The 23978-nt window shown below is 39.8% G+C and overlaps 1 protein-coding gene across 1 annotated transcript in view; it reads right to left on the bottom strand.

The window, feature by feature from the left end:
- Positions 1-175: 175 nt before the first annotated feature.
- igfbp2a (insulin-like growth factor binding protein 2a) overlaps positions 176-23978 on the bottom strand; it is a 78088-nt gene continuing 54285 nt past the window's right edge. The window contains exons 2-4 of the mRNA XM_077199196.1: positions 8168-8337; positions 5355-5495; positions 176-4639 (exon numbers count right to left, since the gene is read on the bottom strand). Of these exons, the coding sequence (XP_077055311.1) occupies positions 4481-4639; positions 5355-5495; positions 8168-8337 (470 nt within the window). The 3' untranslated portion in view covers positions 176-4480. The remainder of the gene's footprint in view (positions 4640-5354; positions 5496-8167; positions 8338-23978) is intronic.

Here is a 23978-nt window from a genome sequence, read left to right as displayed (position 1 = left end):
TAGTTTGAGATGATCACACCCCGGGGAGTAATTTCAAATATTTCATTGGTGCATCACTAATTATTTTTTCCTTTTATAAAAATGTGCAGCATGTTTTCATATTTTTATAACTTTGGTCACTTGGAAAAAAAAAATCGGAGAGATGATTATTCATTCAGTTTCTAACTACAAATAATACCTTGAAATATTCTTTATTTGTGTACATGTAAAACTTAGGGTCCAAAACAGAAAGTGACAATAACACCTAACAGAAAGGTTGAATTATGAATAAAATTTGCACAAATAATAATGTTAAGTTAAAATTTTAGTGAACATCTCTCTGTATTAAATCTATTCACCACATCTTCAATGAGTTTTTATGCAGTTATAATTGTTTTCTCTTCCTTAGTGTGACCACCAGATGTCAGTAGTTACATGCAATTGTAACAGAACATCAACTGCATTAGTATAAACTGCATAGTCTTGGACTGCATCTGAAATCGAATACTTCCCTTCTATATAGTAGCCGAATTCCCAGTACTCATTGAAGAGTAGGCACAAAGTTCCCGGATAACCTACTATTTCGGGCGAGATTCTGAAGTGTGCAATCGATGGACACTTTACTATATCACAAGGCCTCGGGATTTGTAAATGACAGTGAAGTGACAGAACTGACGCTGGTAGGTCACATGATATTATTTATTTCACATGATATTATTTATTTATTTTATTTATCCTCAAATGTAAGTCGCTCTGGATAAAAGCGTCTGCTAAATGACTAAATGTAAATGGTATTTATGATATTACTCATTCAAAATAAGTACCTACTCGAGAGTATGCGATTTCGGACGCAGCCCTAGTACTAAATGGCTTGAACACTCCAGATGCATTCACAAAATAAATTCAACTGACAACTTTTATTAGCATACATCAGTTTTTTTTTTAAGCCAGAAGTTCAAGACTTCATAAGCAGGCCCATATCTTTTATTTCTGTAAATCATTTAAGGTAAGGAACTAGCTCTTTTTAACTTTATAACGTAGAGCTTGTTTGTCAATATGAACAATTCAGTAAATCCAGATACTGTCCTATCTAGTAAAAAACCCTTACCTTTTTCGTCATATGAGAGGGGGGCAACCTATTAAAGAAATGTATTGAAATAATAGCACCAGCATACATAATGAGAGAACTACAACCATAAACATTATGATTAGCACAAGATACATACTAAGTATGTAAAAGTGTTTAAGGTAAGTTAAACACTTAAAAGGTATGTTACAATTCTAGTTAATTTCCTACGGAAAAGTAGTATTATCAGTCTGCTAACATCAGTCCTCTGTTCAGAATTATTGGCCCCCATGGTACATATGAACAAAGAAGCCTGTAAAAAATATATGCATTGTTAATACTTCAAAAAAAAAAAAAAAATCACAAAAATCGAACCTTTCATTGAAGTAAAATAATTGAAAATGTGGGGAAAATCTCTATGAAATAAATTTATTTTTTCCAAAACACGCTGGCCACAATTATTGGCACCCTTTTATTCAATACTTTTTTCAACCTCCTTTCGCCAAGATAACAACAAGTCTTCTTCTATAATGCCTGATGAGTTTGGAGAACAACTGACAAGAGATCAGAGACCATTCCTCCATAGAGAATCTCTCCAGATCCTTCAGATTCCCAGATCCAGGTGGGTGCTCCTTCTCTTCAGTTCACCTAACTAATTTTTTATAGTGTTCAGGTCAGGGAATTGGGACGCCCCATGGCAGTAGCTTCATTTTGTGCTCAGTGACACTATTTTGTGTTGATTTCTAGCAAAAGCAGTCAGGTTTAAAAATGTTTTATCTGTTGGTATTTGATAGAATCCATGATACCATGTGCCTGAACAAGATGTCCAGGACCTCCAGCAAAAAAAGGCCCACGATATTAAAAAAACAGCAGTATATTTAACCATGGTCATGGGGTATACTTTTTATCCCTGTTTGCACCAAACCCATCTGGTGGGTTTGCAGCCAAAGAAAATATATTTTTAGTTTTGTTTCATCTGACCATAGAACCAGGTGCCATTTGAAGTTCCAGTCGTGTCTGACAAATGAATATGCTGGAGATTGTTTTGGGATGTGTTAGGAGAATTTTTCTTGAAACAATCCCGAACAACTTGTGGTGGTGCTGTTTGATAAATAGTTTTTAGGCTTTCTGAACCCAAGACTAAACTAATCTCTGCAATTCCAATCTGTGATCCTTGTCTTGGTCTTTGGACTTGGTCTTTGGCCACTCAAACTACCCTCCTCACTGTGCATTAGGACGATATAGACGCACGTCATCTTCCAGGCAGATTTGTAACATCTTTAGTTGATTGGAATTAGCTTTCACTGTTATGCTGATGATACTCAGCTCTATATTTCTTCCAAACCTAACGAAACTCACCAATTCACAAAATTGTCGGAATGCATAGTTGATATCAAAAATTGGATGACTAGTAATTTCCTACTACTAAATTCTGAAAAAACAGAGATTCTAATTATTGGACAAAAAACTTCCACACGTAATAACCTAGAATACCGTCTAACACTTGATGGCTGCTCTGTTAAGTCTTGGTCGTCAGTTAGGAACCTGGGTGTGCTCTTTGATACCAATCTTTCATTTGAAAGTCCCGTGTCTAGTGTCTGTAAAACCGCATTTTTCCATCTTAAAAATATATCTAAATTACGTCATTATGCTCTCATTGACAAATGCGGAACAACTAGTTCATGACATCAAGGCTAGATTATTGTAATGCTCTACTGGGTGGTTGCCCTGCACGCTTAATAAACAAACTACAGCTAGTTCAAAACGCAGCCGCTAGAGTTCTTACCAGAACCAAGAAGTACGACCATATTAGCCCGGTTCTGTCAACACTGCATTGGCTCCCTATTAAACATCGTATAAATTTTAAAATATTGCTGATTACTTACAAAGCACTAAATGGTTTAGCTCCCCAGTACTTGAGCGAGCTCTTAACACATTATAGTCCTTCACGTCTATTGCGATCTCAAAACTCCGGCCAGTTGATAATACCTAGAATATATAAATCGACTGCTGGCGGTAGATCCTTTTCCTATTTAGCACCAAAACTTTGGAACAATCTTCCTAACATTGTCCGGGAAGCAGACACAGTCTGTCAGTTCAAAGCTAGACTAAAAACACATCTCTTTGACCTAGCATTCACATAACACTCTATAGCCTTCTATAATTCAATATTAGGCTGCTTAGATTAGGTCAGCCGGAACTGGGAACACTTCCCTCATATCCTGATGTACTCGTTACATCATAAGAAGAATGGCATCTACGCTAATTTTAGTGTCTTTGTTTATCCCGAGGTTTTCCCGCAGCCTGCTGGATCCAGGCCGTTTCCAGATCTGACGAAGGACTTTCGCCTGGACCCGATGACAATGCAGTGCTGAAGTGCCAACTAGCCTCTCCCTATGGAGGATCCCTATTCCACTCTACAGATAAAGCGTTGTGGAATTTTTCGGTTCACGTACCTACCCAAAGTGATAAGGTAAAATAAAAATTCTGCATCAAAATTTATAGACAAGTAGTTTGTTTAGGCATGGTTTCTAAGGAATTACAAACCTGCGCACATATATTCAAACGCACATAACTATAGAATCAATTCTTAATGCGCATGTGAACGCCATCAGCGTCTATCACAGGTTCACGTTTAAAGTCTGTTTAGAGAGAACGGTGTCGTCCTAGCGGCCCCTAATTTAATAACAAATGATCATTTAGACGGAAGTGAATCAATCAAAACTAACTTTAGCTGGAAAAAACATTTTTCAAGAGCCACTATACAACCAAACCAATCTCTGTTACCTTAAATTATATGTTTATCTCTGTAAAGCTGCTTTGAAACAATCTACATTGTTAAAAGCCCTATATAAATGAGGATGACTTGAATTGGAACTTCTTAATTATTGCCCTGATGGTGGAAATGGGAATTTTCAATGCTTTAGCTATTTTCTTATAGCCTCTTTCTATTTTGCAAAGCTCTACAATCTTTTACTGCACATCAGAACTGTATTCTTTGGTTTTACCTGTTGTGATGGATGATTAAGGGAATTTGGCCATTGTGTTTCCTCATATTTATACTCGTATGGAACAAGTCATGGCTGGACAATTTCTTGTTTTTAGTCACCCTGGTGTGCTAACAAATGCAGATATATTTTTTTACAGCCATTTTTGATCATATTTACTAAGGGTGCCAATAATTCTGACCACAACTGTATGTCATCACTTGGAGTTAATTTAAGTACTATCAGTTCAGTTATATTAGTACTTCAACTGTAACAATATGTTTAACTGTAACATGTTTCAAACCATCTCAAATCTACAAGCGCGAAAAATGCATAAACACAAGGTATATTTGTAGCTTGTTTAGAGAGTGTGAAACACTGACTCTTTTGGGGGCATGGTTGTGGGTTTGTAGGCTTGAAGGTCAAGATTGGAGGGTTCAGGATTTTTTTAGTTTTGAGGGTCCACAGAAGGATCCATCTCAAGGCCATCAAGGTACTGGCTGCAGTTGGGATCACCTCTTAACAGTGGAGAGGTGGGAATGGGTCTTCCTGTCTGTGGATTCACACACCAGCACTCACCACGATGCCCATTCACTGACATCTTACACTGAAACACACGAAAGAGTCCAAATAAGTTTTTAGAACAAAAATTAACCAGAGACTTTAAGCTCAATTGACAGCATTTGTGGCAAAATGTTGATTAATACAAACACATTTTAATGTTTTTTTTTTTAAATAAGCACTTACAATGGAAGTGAATGAGGACAGTTAATTAAAGACTTCAACGGTCATATTTTAGAGCTTGATAAAGGGGAGGGGGATTGGCACACCATCGATTAAGGTGGGGCTGAATGAAGCCTGAAGATTATGAACATAAAAGTGGAAATGGGGAGGTGGAGGGATGCCAGATGAACTGTCAGTGGAGTGAGGTAAGCTGTGCATCATTGACAAGATTAGATAAACAAGCTCCTCCCGAATTTATATGAATGTAAAAGTATCATTTCTTTAAATTTTTTATTATTTTTATGTTTATTTTATTTTTTATTTTTTTAATCTCTGGTTACACAAGGTTAAGACAAATGCAAATCCTGCCATGTGAAATACATTTTAAAGGGGTACGGATATTCAATGTAATCACTCAATTAATACCAGGCTTTAAAAGCTGCCTGCATGCACAATAATTATCAAAGACTTACCACAATGCTTATTAAAATAGGTTTAGGTGGATTACAGCAAGTCACATTTATTTAATGTCAAATACCCAGATCTACAAAAATGTGTGTTGCTTTGAACTTGATGCTGATGGAAAGGGAATTAAATACCTGTTTCAGGTTGTACTGCCCCCTTTTGTCACAGTTGGGTATGTGCAGGGAATAGAGGTCCTCCAGGGGACCCCTGTTATCTCTGAAGGGTATTTTTGAGATTCTTTCCAGCACCTGGTCCAGCTCCTGCTGACACTGGCTCTAAAATATGTAAATGTGTTTGAATATTTGTCTTCAATTATGAAAATGTGTTTGAATTTTTGCCTTCAATAGCTGGGTTTCAGTCACGTGATTATGATGACGATTATGATGACGCGGGAAGGCGTGGCGATTTCAGATGGAGGGCAGGAAGTATACATGGAGAATACGTCTATGGAGGAAACTAATGAACGGGGTTAATTAATTGAGTCTAATTAACCTTGATCATTTAATGTCCCATTCCCACTGATCCCCTCAACGACAACGACACAAAAAAACACGTTGGCTAGCTAACATACCGTCGCTGCAGAAACGGCATTAACAGACTCTGCTCCTCCCAAACCGCAGACATAACGTTACGTTAGAAATCCACTTTTTACGACATTGTTCTGTGAGCTTTTTACATTTCTCACCTTTATGAATGACAATCTTTGGTACTCTATATAAACCCTTTCCCTTTTCTTGATTAGAAAGATTAGAGCAGCCATAAACTACACAAAACATTGATGGCAGATCCTCAGCTATTTCACTTCCTGCCCTCCATCTGAATTTTCACGCTCTCGCGATGCAACAGCGTGACGTGAAACCAACCAATTGAAGTATACAATAGTATTACAGTATTAATAGTATACCACTGCATTGTGTCTTGAATTGTTTAAAATATTTAGAAAATATGTTTGAATGATACCAGTACTCATAAAGTGTGATTTCAACACTTGTGTTATCAATGACTATGGGTGCTTTCACACCTGGATTGATTGGAGATGTTGTTCCGAAACAAAGGGGCGTTTCCCTTTTGGCCCGGTTCGTTTGGTCATTATGTAAACACAAAAATCGCACTCTGAATCGGAACAAAACAACCGAGCCGAGACCGCCTAGAAAAGGTGGTCTCTGCTCGATTCCATACGAACCCTGGAGCGGTTCGTTTGTAGTGAGAACACAACCGACCCACGAACCGGAACAAATCAATTTCCACTTTTGGCAAGGTGGTCTTGTACCTTTATTTAACTTACTGCTGTCGGAGTTGTTTCGCCTTTGCGCGGCACTGCTTGACGGACCGTTCATAACCCCTCTCTTACATTTTATAGCTGATCTTCTTGTACACTTCGGTGTTTTGGTGTGTAGTTTCCAACATCCGGAAGATGTGTTCTTCCGACCAAATATCTATGAGGCATTACACCTCTTCGTAGCACCAAGTCAACCCGGGATTCATTTTGTGTTAGGCTACTGTTGCCATGGCGAATCGATGTCCCACAATGGAATGCACGACCTGCACGCATGAGGTAGTGACGTACTGGCGTAAGGAAAGCCCTGGAAGGGTGCACGATTTGGACCGCTTTACAACAGTGTGGTGTGAACAGAGTGACATATTAAATTGATTCGGAACAAAGTATTCTGTTTCGGATCTGTTCCGGAACAAAACAAATCGATCCAGGTGTGAAAGCACCCTATAAGTTATATATTAGGCCAAGATAATGCACACTAAATCATCACAGCTGAGGTGGAAAATATCTCAGGGAAAATTCAAAGGATAGAACATAAGTAGTAGTCAGGTTGCTATGTTTCTACTGTTATATTTAACATTAATATCAAATTGACCCCAGAACTTTTTCCAGCCAATGATTTAAAGACATGTAAGTAAGTAAATTTGAGCTATTCTCTGAATAAAATCTGTAATACATACACAGCATTAAAGGGGAACTCTGCAACTCTAGATATTTTTTCGCTGACTTTCACTTTTGTTGTCGCATGTTTTCTCAACGAGCTCCCCTTACAGGTGTGGGGCGTATATTTAACAACAATGTCGTAAAAAAAACTCACTTGCGGCACCTCCTCCACCTTTCTACCGCTGCTCATGTGCATTTGTTATCATCGGAGCCGGCCAACTTTATCGTGTGGAGCTATGTCTAAAGAGGTGGGTAATACATCATACACATTGAGGGCGGCGTGTGTGTTTATGTCGAATTGCCGTAAAGCAGTTTGTGTTTCTCGCTCGTTCTTGCTTCTCACGAGACTTCCTTTTTCTAACTTACCAGGACGTTAGTCCCCATGTTCCAAGGTTGGTTTTCCGCCAAGGAACGTTGGGGGGAGCGGGGAAAGTCACCATTTTCACCGGAACAGGTTATTAAACCATCCAAATGATTTCTAAACGGTTTTATCAAGTTGAAATAGTTGCCGAATGCCCCTTTAAAATCCCTTCAACTTACTAATGCCTTTGTGTCATTTGTGGATGTTTTAAGTTTATTCAAGGTAACAAGATCTGAAAATACAACCTGCAAAGCATCTCTGTGTGTGTAATGAGCCTGAAAAAAGTTCTTTGCACATTTTACTGTGCATTTGAAGTCTGAAGATTACTCAGATTAGGTCACTGTATTGGGATCAAGGCCATCAGCCAAGATAAATAAGCTCCAGAGACAATTATTAAGCATAAGTCAATTGGAACAACGTGTTTTGTCCAGGTTTGGAACAGCTATGGCCGATTTAGATTTTACCTACAGCTCACAACATTTGAATGCATAAATGAGTATCCCACTCTGAGAAATATAAACTTTAGGCAAATATAAACTTCTCTCTGCAATTCCACGAGATCTAAGATACAGTACCATTGAGACAACCTCTATGAGAAGATAAAAACATTTTTTATTGGTTTTGTTGTAATTTTTTTTATCCTCTACCTGTTTGGTATGTGGCGCTTTAGGGTCCTCTACTTTGTGGTACTTCATCCTGGTCTTCAGCTGCTGGCGGTGTTGAAGGACAGCACTCTCCTTCCATGGACTGTCTTTGGTGGGCTTCCTTATGGGAGGAACCTCAGTCAGATCAATGTCCAAAGAGTCCTGTACCTCGCCTGAAGATAGGACACAAAAAATGTTGAGAGTTAAAAATTTTAAAAAAATGTGTCTTGTAAAATCGACTAATATCCATATTGGTCTACAAAAAATATGTCAGCAGCTATGCATTGTGTATTCATAGATTTCACAAGATGTAACACCCTTAGGATCGTATACCTGGAGGACAAAACAAGGCTGTCCTTCGTTGGCTGCTAGTTATTTTTATAAGGTTTATACTAAGTACTTGTCAAGAGTATTGTTTGGTTTTGATTTAATTTTCATTGTCTTCAGTTTCCCTGTGTGTCTCATTGATTGATCCCATTCATCTGTTGTCCTGTTAATTAGTCATTAGCCCTTTTGTTTACTGTGTGTATCAGTTTTAGCACTATATCAGCACTATTAGCACAGTATATTAGCAAAGTATCAGCACTCAGTTTTAGTTAGTTCCTTGTCCTGTATCATCGATGTGGTTGTATTTCTCTGTTATTCTCCTGTTTATTGTGTTTGAAGATACAATTAAATAATATTCTTTGCATGCTTCACTACAGCCATCATTCTGTGTACTAATGTATTAAGTCAGTGATATTACAACATAAAATTCAATATACACCAGACAAACCCATTATATAAACACAACATGCAAAAATGTACAGAATTTAGCATGTTTCCTTCATATTAGGGGCTATTATGGGCCTAATTTGCTTGCCTGTAAATTGTATGGATCATCAAAAAGGTGTACAGTATATTGAATTTGCTCTTTTAATATCACTGTTTTTTTTTCCAACAATGTTTTTTTTAATTGATTTTCCAATAAAACAAACAATAACCAAATAACAAAAATTATATCACCAAACGGTGAAAAAAAATATGTCACACTCAAAACATTAATACATGCACCCTCTTATTTCTTAAGGAAATCAATTAAAGGTGCCCACATCTCTTCAAATTGCTGTGCTTTACCTCTTGTAATGTACGTTAACTTCTCTAAAGTAACACACATTGCCATCTCCTTGATCCAAGAGTGCAGAAGATATTTCTGTCTCTTTCCAACTCAAAGCAACCATCCTCCAAGCCTGCAGGAGGCCAAAGTCAATAAGAGTCCTCTGATTGTTATTTATAGACAGATGATCTGCAAAGTTTTGCAATGCACGGTATTTGAGTTTTTGTGATGTTACTTAGAGTACAGACAACCATTTTCCAAAAAGTTACCAATTTAGGGCACTCCCATACACAATGAATTAAAGTTCCATTCTCAATTAAACAATTCACAGTGTCTGGAATATCCGGGGACCATTTGTTAAGCATTTCAGGGGTTATGTATGTCCTCATCAACCATTTATGTTGCAATAGCTTCATTCTTGTATTAATCGCTTGTATTTGAGCTTTTAAGCATGCTTTTGACCACTCAGTTTCCTCGATATCTTCTTTAATATCCAAACTCCAAGCCCTCATTCTATCTTTACTGGATTCCTTATGAGATAAGTGCAGCATATAATATAGACATTTGGGATTTCCCATGTCCATGCTTTATCATAATATTCTCCAAACAGGACAGCGGCGGCTCCCGAAGGGCATCACAATGCTTTGATGAAATAAAATGTTTCAATTGTAAGTACTTAAAAAAATGTTTTTGAGGAATTGAATATTTCAGACTCGGGAAATTAAATGTTAACAAAGTGCCTTTGTCATAAAAATCTCCAATTTTTTGCATACCTCTACCAGCCCAAACCACCGTCTGTCCTGCCCGGGGTGAACTGTGCATTACTCCAAATAGGAGAGAACTGAGAAATAGAAGGTGTATCCCCAATAAGTTTGTGAGCTTTGAACCATATATCAATAGTATTCTTTAGGAGAGGATTTGTTGTTTGTTTTTTTAAGGTCTTTGGGTCTGATGAATATAAGTATAATCTTAATGGGAGCTTAGATATTGTTTGTGCAATAGAAAACCCAGGCTGGAGGAGACCGTGTGCAGAAGTAAAACATAGCGCATCGAAGCTGAGCGGACCAGTAGTCCTACTGTAAACTCTGCATCTGTAAACCGCCTCTGTCATATGGAAGACACAGTAGTCTAAGCCTAAATCCCGATTTTATATTGTAATATCACTGTTTTAGTACATCTGTTTTAGTATTTTCCAGGTTAAGCATTATATAATGTTGATTGAAATACTGTGGCAGGTGCTGTATATGGATCACGAGTGCTTAAAACGTGCAATTTGTATCTTTTTTTATCCTTTTGAGAGGTGTTCTAAATATTTGTGGTTTAAAACAGATGGAAAATTGACAGTCCTTTGCTGCAGCTGTATGGATGATTTTGCCCTCCAGGTCTCGGTGGCAGTAACCATTTTTTTCCCTCCTTACAATCAGTGATTCACTGGAGGTTTGCCATTTTGAATGATCCAGGGTCAAATTTTCTTGTTCATTGTGACAACAAACTTTTAGCTTCATGTTACCCACAGCTTGAGCGACTTTTCTCTATGTATGATTAATACATGACATGCAAAGACGAATGACGTTTGTGCATGGAATTGTATGCAATGGCATATGCAACTTACCACAAAATCTGTCCCTACAACTCTAAAATATAAATAAGTATTATGTCTTTTAAAGTGCATTTGGGTAAAATAAAGACATGGTTTGGTTAAAAAATAATAATAATAATAATAATAAAACCTCTCTCTCTCCATCTAATAACTTCATAGAAATGGCCCTGGGTGACTCTTTTAAACTAGTTGTGGGTTAGTAATCGAGATTCGTAAGATGGTTAAGAAATAGGGGTGATCGATATACCGGTAGACATGATTATCCGGTAAAAATGTCAACCACTAGACATTTTGGACTATCCTCTCTATTGCGGTTACGCTCATGTGACGTTGCTGTGTTGCGCGGTCACGAAAGCTTAACATTTGCATGTGTTTTTGTGATTTTAAAGCGTTGAAACACAAATAGCAGCGAAAGAGAATTCATTTCAGTATATGCGCAACTCTCTGAGAGGGCATGAGATTTGTAGAACCATGTATTTGCAAGTAAACATTAATTTATGTCTTAAGTGAACATTAACAAAATAAGTTCCCTTAATGCATGAGTATATTGGATCTGTGCAGTCTTAAAGTGACAGCATCTAAATTTACCTGCTGTCGTTGTTAATGTTAATCAAACAACAAAAAAGAAAGAAAATCTCTCACTGCTGACTGAATCACTTTTGTAACTTTAATGAGAATAAATGTAGATTTAATTCATACAGCATTGTTTTTTATATATTTGATTACTTTATACATTTAATTTTTCAGGTAGGTCTATTTAATTTGTGTCTTTGTTCTAGTTTGTTTTCTTTGCTCTCTTTATCACAGTTTATGTGTCTTCAGTAAGCTTGAGAGTTTTTTTTTGGCTGTATTAGTTTTTTATATTGAAAATGGTGATAAGAATTATAAAATTTAATTGGTATCAAACAATTTGATATCATAACATATGAATGACTATATATATATATATATATATATATATATATATATTATCTGGGGGGGGGGGGGGGGGGGGGTAAACTAAGTGTAATACACATTTCACACCTATGTGTAATATTTAATGTCAATCAGTTGTAGGCCTGTTTTTTTCTTAAACATAAGCTTCAAGGACAAAAGAGTGTGCCCACTGTTTTAGGTTAGCTGTTTCTGTGAAGGATCCAGAAGAGGACATGCACAGTTCATCAATCTTTCCACGCAGGTACTCTGAAACACCACTGCATGTTTCCTTCATTTTTGGTTAAACCAATCCTTTAAATTAAATTATTTGTTTTATTTTTTCAGTTTCATTTTAATTTGAGTTCAAATTAATAAAAATAAGATTCAAAGTTTAGAATCAAATCTATGCATATTTTGAATTGAAATTTTATTCAGAATTGAGAACCCAATAATCAAGAATCAATATGAATCGAATCGTGAGACTCAAAAAGATTCCCAATAACTTACTAAAAATAACCAATTCCTATTGAGTTTTAAGAGTCAGAGTTTTGAAGTTTCTTAGACATCCAGGGGTGTTTTAAAATTCTTACCAAGGCACAGAATGCATGGGTAAAAATGTAGCACTGCAATAAATAGCAAGACTGAACAGCAGGTAATAACAAAAACACTCTTAATTTTCCACTCGTCAACACTTCTTAAGACCTTGCTGCTTAACCTCAGTGATGATCTCTTTGAAGCTATCCCAACAGGTTCTACAGAAGTGGAATGAAATTAGGGGTACAGTATATGCAAGAGTACCACACCGAAGGTCTGCAATTTCTGCCTTTCCTGAGAAACTTCAGACACAGTCTATTTTGGAATAAAGGGGATAACCCCACCAAGCAAAATGCCACTAAAGTCCTGCACACAGTGTCCCTTCTTATCTAAACACAGAAGATTAGTTTACTCTCGCAGAGGCTGCACATTTGAATGACCTAGCAAAATTGCCTACAAAGAACTGAACAAAAAAGGGAGTATACGCAGGAGCAAACAAGGGAACTAAACGAGACATGAGTGTAACTAATCAGTAGCCAAGGAAACTAACAGGGCAATGATCAAGACTAAGGCGAGGGTATGTTTACACGACAAAGATGTACTAAAAATTGAAACGTTTTTCCTTCGCATTTTCCGCGTACAGACGACACCATTTTCCAAACTGTTCACACAGATCCGCGAAAACAACTAAAAATGTTGTATTATGCAAGCCAGGCCAGTAGTTGATTAAGTCACTTTGTAAAGAAAAACCCTTGAAAGAAAACTCAAGAAACAGATACATGAACAAAAAGACAATTAAACTCAACATAACCCGGACAAAACTAACATGAACAAACAACAAACAATTATATTTGTATTAACGAACATAAATAAAAATGAATAAAGACTGTAAATTACATTGTTAATTCAGCTAATGCACTAACAAATTAGACATAATTGTAAAGTGTTACCCTATATACTGTATTATTTTAATAGATTTGCATACCAGTTGTATACTAATATCTTTTTCATGCTCAACTGAGCCATCTTCTCTTTTTACCATACATAGAAACCATGAACCATTTTTGTATCACACTGAGTAAATTAGAATCTTAGAATCTTACTTTGGTTGGTCATACCAAGAAAAGCTTTATGTCCCATGTCTTATCTTCATGTTTTATTTGTGTTCACAAGCCACCAATAATAAGCTCCACTGGACTTTTTGGATGTCTTCACAAGTTCCCCAAGTACAAACATTCAGTGGAAAGTGGAAGGAACTTTTTTTAATCTGCAGATGTTTTCCAAGTCCTTCATGAAATAAATAGGGGGAGGGACGCATACACAAAGGATGGCAATTCTTAAAATAATCCACATGGAGGGCCAATCATCACTGTCAAGCAGGAAACCAATGAATGCAAAACGAATGTGATTCGTTTTTTACAAGCAGAGGGCAGAGTGTTTTTTTTTTAAGTTGTTTCCTTTACCTTTACATCTACTATGAGGATAAAACTGCATGGATGCTCAAAATGCATGCTGGTTTGAATGGGTAAAGAACTTACAGTGCTGTAAGGGATGCCAATTTGTTGGCATAGGGTCATGCCAACAAGCCTAATCACAACCATCTTATCTGGCATCACCCAGTGCAAACTCTACACTGGAACTCTGACATGGTAGTCAGCACTGATTTTACATGGGAACTACACGCTCCTTGCCTTAATAAAAATTCTCCTCTACATCTGTTTGGGATCAAACATTTCTGTTTTAGTATCCACTGAAAGGATGGCAGTGAAAACCATAAGATAGAGATCTGCAACACAATTTAGTATCCTATGTGTTTTTTTTTCTTTAACAGCAGAATAAAAGTATATATTTTGATTGTTTCTAGGTCCTCATCAGTAAGCAGATTGAGCAGGTTCCCTTTCAAGGGAACTCGAGCTGCGTTTGAGACGCGGTGGGAACGCTCTGCGTGATTATGTCGTGAAGCACGTGTAAAATCAGTCCAATGGAAGCCCGCTACGACATAGGTGACGTCATAGACCAGGAAACTATAAAGCAACCCTGAAATCAGACCGCGATAGCTTCTGCACCTTCAGCAAGCGCTCTCTGTATATCTGTCCTTGTCTATTTATTGTTGTCTGTCAAGCCCCTTATATATATATATATATATATATTAGGGGTGGAGCCTAACCCGAATACGGTATTCGGAAAGGCACAAATAACGTGTTTTTTACGAATACTTATTTCGAACAAATACTTTAGAAAATATTTGTATTCGGGAACAAGAAAAACTTTATATCAAAAAGCTGCGTTTCCTCACGAGACCGCAGTGCGCGAGTGAGTGAGTGACGTTCAGGAAGAGGTGACTGACACAGGCTGCTCCACACAGCAACAGAGAGGGCTCGGCTGAGCGAAAAAACACTTAACTGCATTACTATTTTTGTTGAATAGATTTTTGTACCTTAACTGGGTTCCGGAGGCAGTTTATAACTTTCGGGAAGTGGAGTTTGATCGGGAGATTATTTCATTACGCTGCATTATTGACGTCTGCAGCCGGGTGGTCTCATGTTCGCTCTGTTTACGTAGCTCTGTTAGCTCCGTAATTATTTGTTTTTATTACATGGCTTGGTTGAATTCTAATGTAGAATGCGGTCTGTTATTTCCATGGTTATTTCTTAATAACAGACCGCTGCTAAGTATAACACACCGTTGCCACGAAAAACAGAGCGTTGCCATGGATTCTACACGTAGAGACGGAACGGACTATTTTTTTTAGCGGAAGCAATACAATCGTTTTTAAATCAATAAACTCCTTTTTAAATCAATATTTTGAGTCAAATTATTGATTTATTTGGTAGGTAGCCATGTAGTAAGCGGGATAATGTATAGCGAGGTGGTTGTTATAGCGAATACAAACCCTTCAGGCTGATTCAAGACCCCTCCGCTTCGCGTCAGGCTCATAATCAACCGCCTCGCTATACATTATCCCTTACTTATTCTGTCTGTTCAGCGTCCTCCAACAAGGACGGGTGGTGGTGGGATTCATAATGTTCACAATGGTATTTTATTAGTTGTTGGTTTAACCATGGATGAGGTAATGGCTGTTATGTTATTTTCTTTTCAATGACGTTCCTTGGTACATGTTCATTGCTGGATTTATATAATTAAAGAATACTTACACTATAACGTAAATTAGAAGTGTAACGCAAAAAAACTAGATTTTTACGCCTATTTTGGATTTTACTCGAATACAAATACAAATACAAATACTTTTCCCCCCTCAACAAATACAAATACAGATACAAATACCGGCTGCTTTGCACACCCCTAATATATATATATATATCACTATGGCGAGCAAGCAAAGTTATAAACCTTGTGTTGTGCCCTGCCCTCGTTATATCACGGGTGGGGACACACATCCTATGTGTATTGCTTGTTTGGGAGTGGAGCATGCCCAGTCAGTCCTCGATGGGGCTGACTGTGAGCATTGCTTGAGTTTGTCTATGAAAACTCTCCGCTCTCGCCGGGCGTTCTTTGAGGAGGACGGTTCGGTTCGCGCTCCCCGAGGTGCGGGTCCCGCTGTTGCCGAGGCACAGCGTCGAATTTCATCTTGGGGTTCGCAGATGGATCTAGTAGCGGGGTTTGAGACGGGCCCCGCCCTTTCTCAGCCCTTACCTACTGGATTCTGTGTCTTTGCCCAGGAAGGAGCCCGCTCTGCGGCTTCTCCTTCCCAGGCTGAGGCAGCCGATGATTTCGATGTTGAATCTAGAAAGAGTCTTTTAGATGAACGTTATTTACCATCTAGATCACGACCTCCTCGTCGGGAACTCCCGTTTTTTCCCGATCTCCACGCCGAGGTTTCGAGATCGTGGATTAAACCGGCGTCTTTCAGAGTGCATAACCCACAAACTAAGAATTATAGTAAAGTTCAAGGGATTGATCATTATGGTTATTTGACTATGCCTCGTGCTGAAGACACACTAGCGAGCTATCTCTCCCCTGAGTCTTCTTCTCTGAAAGCCCCGACGTTACCCACCAAACCATTAAAAAAATACATCTTTGTTGGTGGGTAAAGCGTACTCTGAGGAGGGTTGTAGAACGGTCAGTTCGGTTGTTCCCTGCCGGTTCGCCGCTTCAGGGCGCCGAAATGATTGTTCAATCAAATCCAGAGGCCAGTCTCGAGAGACTGGTTCCCTTATCGGAATTTCTGGCAGCGTGGAAACTTCTGCCAAATATTTCTCTATGGGTCCTGCACATAATAGAAAAGGGTTACAGAACTCAGTTCGGTTCTCGTCCGCCCAGATTTCAAGGAGTCCTCCCCACGGTGGTGGACTCACAGCAGGCTCTGGTAATGGAGCAAGAAGTACTGACACTTCTTCGAAAGGGAGCTATAGAAAGGGTTTCTCCTACCAGCAGAGAGTCAGGGTTTTACAGCCGTTACTTCATTGTTCCAAAGAAGGATGGAGGGCTGCGTCCTATTCTAGACCTGAGCCAGTTAAACAGCAGGGTTCAGAAACTCAAGTTCAGAATGCTTACACTCAAACAGATTGTATCACAGGTTCAGTCCGAGGACTGGTTTGTCACAATAGACTTGAAGGACGCGTACTTCCATGTATCTATCCATCCTCATCACAGGAGGTTCCTGAGGTTCGCTTTCGGGGGCGAAGCATACCAATATCGGGTTCATCCATTTGGCCTAGGTTTATCTCCCCGCACTTTTACAAAATGCGTGGATGCAGCTCTGGCTCCGTTGAGACTCCAGGGCATCCGCGTATTAAATTACATCGACGATTGGTTGATTTTAGCTCAGTCAGAGCAGGTGGCAGTTCAGCATCGAGATGCTGTTCTGTCCCACATAAAGAGTTTGGGGTTGCGGCTAAACACCAAAAAGAGTGTGCTCCTCCCTGCTCAGAGGACCACTTTTCTAGGTGTAATTTGGGATTCGACCACAATGCAGGCACGCCTGTCTCCTGCTCGTATTTCGGCGATTCTCACAGCCGCAAAGAATGTGAAACTAGGCCAGTCACTCACTGTGAAACAGTTTCAGAGACTGTTGGGTCTCATGGCAGCTGCGTCCAACGTTATTACTTTTGGCCTTCTGTACATGAGACCCCTGCAGTGGTGGCTCAGGACCAAGGGGTTTTCTCCGAGGGGAAATCCGTTCCGCAAGATCAAGGTCACGCGGCTATGCCTTCGTGCCTTGGTCATGTGGAAGAAACCTTGGTTCCTCGCCCAGGGCCCAGTGTTGGGGGCTCCTTGTCGACGCGTCACGCTTTCGACGGATGCTTCCCTCACGGGATGGGGGGCGGTCATGAGTGGCCGCTCGGCGCAAGGTCTGTGGCAGGACCATCAATGTTCCTGGCACATAAATCGTTTAGAGTTGATGGCGGTATTTCGAGCACTCAAATATTTCCTGCCAGACCTGAGAGGCCATCACGTGTTGGTCCGAACAGACAACACTTCGGTGGTCTCCTATATCAACCATCAGGGGGGTCTGAGGTCACGTCACCTTTGCAAACTGGCCCATCAGATCCTCCTATGGGCCCAGGGGAAGTTACTGTCGCTCAAGGCGGTATATATTCCGGGGCGTCAGAATGTGGGAGCAGATATTCTGTTGAGACAGGGGCTGAGGCCCGGGGAGTGGAGACTTCACCCAGAAGTGGTGGAGTTCCTGTGGGAAAAGTTCGGTCGTGCTCAGGTAGACCTTTTTGCATCATCAGATTCAACCCATTGTCCCATGTGGTTCTCTCTAACGCACCCAGCTCCTCTCGGTCTGGATGCTATGGTGCAGGTGTGGCCGAGGCTGCACCTGTACGCCTTTCCCCCGATATCTTTGCTTCCGGGGGTTCTGGAGAGGGTTCGCCGAGAAGGGGCTCGTCTGCTACTAGTAGCCCCTTATTGGCCGACCCGAGTTTGGTTCTCGGACTTGGTGTCTCTTCTGGACGGCTCCCCCTTGGAGATCCCAATCAGGGTGGACCTCCTGTCTCAGGCCGGGGGCACGATATTTCACCCTCGGCCGGAGTTGTGGAAACTGTGGGCCTGGCCTCTGAGGGGGCCAGGCTCAGGGAGACCGGTCTTTCGACCGATGTTGTAGAAACCATTCTTCAATCCAGAGCTCCTTCCACGAGAAGGCTGTATGCGCTAAAATGGAAACTTTTCACCACGTGGTGTGTTGAACGCCAGTTAGATCCTGTTAACTGCCCTGTTGGTTCAGTTCTTGATTTTCTGCAAGACCGTTTCTCGGCCAGGTTATCTCCTTCCACCCTAAAGGTTTACGTGGCGGCTATATCTGCCTACCACACCCCTCTGGGGGGTACTTCTATTGGGAGAAACCCTCTAATTACTCGCTTTCTCCGTGGTACATTGAGGTTGAGACCTGCACTGCACTCTAGAGCACCGGCTTGGGACTTGGCCATTGTACTCGAGGGTCTGGCTTTAGCTCCCTTTGAGCCCATCGAGGAGGTTTCTGAAAAGTTCCTCACTCTAAAGACTTTATTTCTCCTTGCTATCTCATCTATCAAGAGAATTGGTGATTTACATGCTTTGTCGGTTGCCCCTTCATGTCTGGAATTTGCACCTGGTATGGTGAAGGCATTTCTCTACCCCAGGCCGGGTTATATTCCTAAGGTCCCACTGAATGTTGGGGGCCCAATAGTGCTGCAGGCCTTTTATCCTCCACCCTTTAATACCCCTGACCAGGAACAGCTTAACCTGTTATGTCCAGTCCGGGCATAACAGTAAATGGATAGTCGAGGCTATTTCATTGGCTTATGAAGCGGCCGGACAGCCTTCACCTATGGCTGTGCGGGCCCATTCTACTCGGAGTATGGCGGCCTCTATGGCCTTAATTTCGGGAGTTTCCCTTCTTGACGTATGTAATGCGGCAGGATGGTCCTCTCCGCATACATTTGTCAGGTTTTATGACCTTGACCTCTCCACTCCTGGGGCGAGGTTGCTTGCTTCTCAGTGTGCGCAGGACCTCACACAGAACGGGCATTTGTCACTATGGCGTAGTGGGTATAGGGTTCCCACCGCGTCTCAAACGCAGCTCGAGTTCCCTTGAAAGGGAACGTCTCAGGTTACGTATGTAACCCTGGTTCCCTGATAGGGAACGAGACGCTGCGTTTGCCTGCCATACTTCCTGCATGCCCTGATCGACTTGCTTCAGGTTTTTCAGAAGCTATCGCGGTCTGATTTCAGGGTTGCTTTATAGTTTCCTGGTCTATGACGTCACCTATGTCGTAGCGGGCTTCCATTGGACTGATTTTACACGTGCTTCACGACGTAATCACGCAGAGCGTTCCCACCGCGTCTCAAACGCAGCGTCTCGTTCCCTATCAGGGAACCAGGGTTACATACGTAACCTGAGACATTTATACATAAGTGTTAGCACAATAGTGTCCTGCCAATTTAATTCTTCATTAGGATTCCCAATGAAAGTGGATAAGGGCTGATGAAAAGCTGATGTGCTTTATGACAAGTCAGACATATATAATGATATATAATAATGGATCTGATAATATAATGGATATGATCCTGTGTTAACCCAGGCTAATTTTGCATTTTCCATGTAGTTTTCCTTTATTATATTATATTTATTAGTTTTATTTTTCAGGTAACTTTGATTTAAGTTTTTGTTTTGTTGATACTGATCTATGTTTATTTTTTTAAATAATACAGTTTAGTAATACATTTACATTTAATCATTTAGCTGACGCTTTTATCCAAAGCGACTTACAATTGCTATATATGTCAGAGGTCACACGCCTCTGGAGCAACTAGGGGTTAAGTGTCTTGCTCAGGGACACATTGGTGTCTCACAGTGAATTCAAACCCGGGTCTCTCACACCAAAGGCATGTGTCTTATCCACTGTGCCATCACCACCCCATAATAATAATAAACAGAACACAGTAATAAACAGAACACAGTTCGGCAACTATTTCAACTTAATAAAAACGTTTAGAAATCATTTGGATGGTTAAATAACCTGTTCTGGTGAGAATGGTGACTTTCCCCGCTACCCCAACGTTCCTTGGTCGGAAAACCAACCTTGCAACATGAGGATTAATGTCCCGGTAAGTTGGAAATAGGAAGTCTCGTGAGAAGCGAGAACGAGCGAGAAACACAAACTGCTTTAAAGCAATTCGACATAAACACACACGCAGCCCTCAATGTGTATGATGTATTGCCCACCTCGGTAGACATAGCTCCACACGATAAAGTTGGCCGGCTCCGATAATAACAAATGCACATGAGCAGCGGTAGAAAGGTGGAGGAGGTGCCGCAAGTGAGGTTTTTTACAACATTGTTGTGAAATATATGCCTCACAGCTGTAGGGGGAGCTCGTTGAGAAAACATGCGACAACAAAAGTGAAAATCAGCAAAGAAATAGCTAGAGTTGCCGAATGCCCCTTTAAGCACACTTTTCTTGTAAGCAAGTGTAAACATCTGAATATTTGCATAGTTTACTTAGATTTAGCATATTTGTGCAAAATAACAATTGCATTTGAAATGAGTTGCCATTTTCCCTTTTTAGCACAATCATTGAATTAATTGGCGCAGCACTTGGAGTGATGAACGTGGGGTCAATAGCAGCATTAAAAGGTTTAAATGTTGTTGAATATAAAAGGTTAAGTTTCTTATATTGATTATATGTTTGTTGCCCAAACCTCAAGTATTTGGAAACGCAGGGTTAAAGTCAGCTACTTCAAGCACAGGCTTCATTATAGATGGTACTCTTCTTTCCCAAACATTGGGTCATGAATACTTTTGTACTCCTTGCTGTGCTCTAAAGCCACTTTCCTCTATTAGGTTTGTGGGATTTTATCCCTTCAATTGTAACACCACAAATCAGATAATTGGCTGTGATAATGCCTTTGCTTTTTCCATTTTCATAAACTCAAAATAGTCCCACACAGGGCTGTGTTATTTCCAACCAGCCATCATTTCCCTGTCTTCATTATCAGTATCCACCAACCTCACATGCATCACACGCCAGATCACCATCTGAAGTTCTTCACCTACAGCCACACATCAGATTATTCCACTGTGATGAGTAAGAGCTTAAAGATTGCAAAAACTGTAATGTTTGAATAATTATTCTTTAATTTCAGTTAGTGTTTGAACAACTGTTGTTGTCATTTAGTTGTATTTTTCATTGACTTGTATGTAAACACACTCATTGACACAGCTAGATTTTTCCCCCGTACCCCGATTTTGCTCAGCATGAAAATACATTAATCTGCGTTATGTTGGCTTATTGAGTTGTGCATGTGAAATGTAACAGGAAAGCATCTTTACTGCAGATTTAAGTGCATCCAGACAGAGCAAGAATTTTGCAAAACTCTCAGTCTTTCTTTACCCAAGAAATTATAATTATGTGTTCTCATCTTGTGCAGTCAAAGTAGAAGTATTTACTGCTTATTTATTTAATATCACATCTCATGTAACAAATGGCATACTCAGAGTTAAATATACGAATGATTAGGTTTTGAAGTCACTTGGTAAACATGGTTTACTTGCATTACCAGGTTATTGGTTTGCATGTAAACCGGAACAACAATTTAATTTAATTAGCTGATTTTTGGGAGTTATCAGAGTATTGGTGTCTATATAAACATGTTCAATGATTAGACACAAAGAGGTTTGTTTACAGCATGCAGGCAAGACAGTACAAGCTTGACTAAACGCATTACGCGAGCTGCGTCCGAAAGCTGAAAAATGTTTCCTCCGCAGGCAGCATTCGGGGGTAGGAAGGCAATAAGCCACGTCTGAATCTAATGATTGTGTCACACCCTGTCTACTGATATATTATTGATTTTTGAAGGCAGCATAGATGTATCCTTCAATGTCTATCATATCCCATTATCCTGTGTATTTGATTTTTTAACAGTTGAGCTATAAAAAAACAACAAAGTAGTCTATGGAGCTAGAAATGTGTCTTTATTACATGTGAGAAAATAAATGATCTGAGAGAAAAAAAAAAGTTTGAGAGAAAAAGTTATCACACTGATAGCAAAAAAGCATTTCATGAGAGAAAAAAGAATATTTGAGAGAAAAAGTTTTCATACCAATAGCAAAAAATAATATTTGAGACTAAAAAAAGTTTTGAGAGAAAGTATTTTCTCATAGAACATAAAACAATATAAATTTGAAATTTTTTAAATTATTTCTGAGAAAAAAAATCTCTCTTAAAATACTTGGAAAAAAAATCTCAAATATATATTTTTTGCTATCAGTGTGAAAACATTTTCTCTAAAAATAAAAAGTGTTTCTCTCAAAACGCTTTTCTTTGCTCTCGATGCAATTTTTTGCTCTCGTGTCAGGATTTTGCTTTAGCTGTGAAAATTGTGTCATGGGCGGGGCCACGTTCTTTTTTTCCTATTGGAACGTTCCTATTGGCCAGTCGGGTGAGCATCGTCTTGTCTTAGGAGTCGAACTGAATCATTACACCATTGTTCGCGTTCGGTTCACCTAGATAGATGCAGTCTCTGCCTTAGAGTTTAGATTCTCTGCCCGAGCCCAGGCCCGACCTCGGGCCGATATTTCCCGTCACCATCCTCGGGCCAGGCCGGGCTTTTGATCTAGAGACGTGCACTCCCGACGCAAGAGAGTGTGGCGCGGGACTAGGTTTGATGGCCGAGTGCGAGCGCGGGCGCGGGCTGTAATGCACTCACTCTGTGTGTGTGGGTTCCGGGAGAATAAAACGATTTGTGGGACTCCCGCAAACTAGAAATATCTATGAATGAAACATAAAAACTAATACATTTTTATTCATCTGTTGCAGAAAAACAACAAGAACAACTAAAACAAAATACAAATGATTTACAGGCCAGAGTTTTGTTTTATAACATGTTTGCAGCGTTGAGCGATGTAGCCAATCACAGACATATGTGTTGATTTCTTGAACGCAATGGCCAATCAGAAGCATTTAAGATAGTCTCCCCGCACTGCTCAAAACGGACTTTTTGTTCAGAGCTGAATTCTGTATGCTGGCAAATCCTCTAATTATAACAAACAAAGTGTATATATTATGAAAGATTCATTGTGCAGTCAGCGTCATTGATAATAACAGAGATGTGTGAGATCGCGATGAACTGATGTCAGCTTTAGGGATTTTTCAGGGAGCGCACTTTGCGCGCATTCAGTCATGCCAAACCATGCACTCAGTAGCTGCTTGATTTTATGTTATAACAGTGGTTTGTGTGTTAATGCTTTAATAACACATAATTTATCAGGAGCATTTATGCTGATGTGTATGATGGCGACACGTAGGCTAACTTGAAAGTATTTGGAGGTGCAGAACAGAGGAGGAGGAGAAAGTAACATAGAAAGTAGTTGAGAACGTCAGTTATAACGACCCACGTATTAAAATGGTCGGGACTCGGGTTTAAATCGGGCTCGGGCTCATAATTATTGTTAATGCGTCGGGCTGGGCTCGGACACAACGTGCACGGGCTCGGGTAGGATCGGGCTTGATTTTTTGGGCCTGATCTAAGCTCTAAGTCGAGCACGGACACTCCAATGTTTGGGTAAGATGATGACACACACAACTGGATGTTAGCTGGCTGAGCAAGTTCAGCATCACTGAAGATTAAACATTAAAAATAGCACTCATATTCATGAATGAATGTGTATTATATTATTAGCTTGCTAATCGCTAGTAAAGCTAATTATTAATTAGCCATCA

The sequence above is a fragment of the Siphateles boraxobius genome, unplaced genomic scaffold, assembly GCF_051911475.1.
Source record: "Siphateles boraxobius isolate OS27281-9 unplaced genomic scaffold, OSU_SipBor_1 41, whole genome shotgun sequence".
NCBI classification, from domain to species: Eukaryota; Metazoa; Chordata; class Actinopteri; order Cypriniformes; family Leuciscidae; genus Siphateles; species Siphateles boraxobius.
This window is presented reverse-complemented; position numbering and strand designations above follow the sequence as displayed.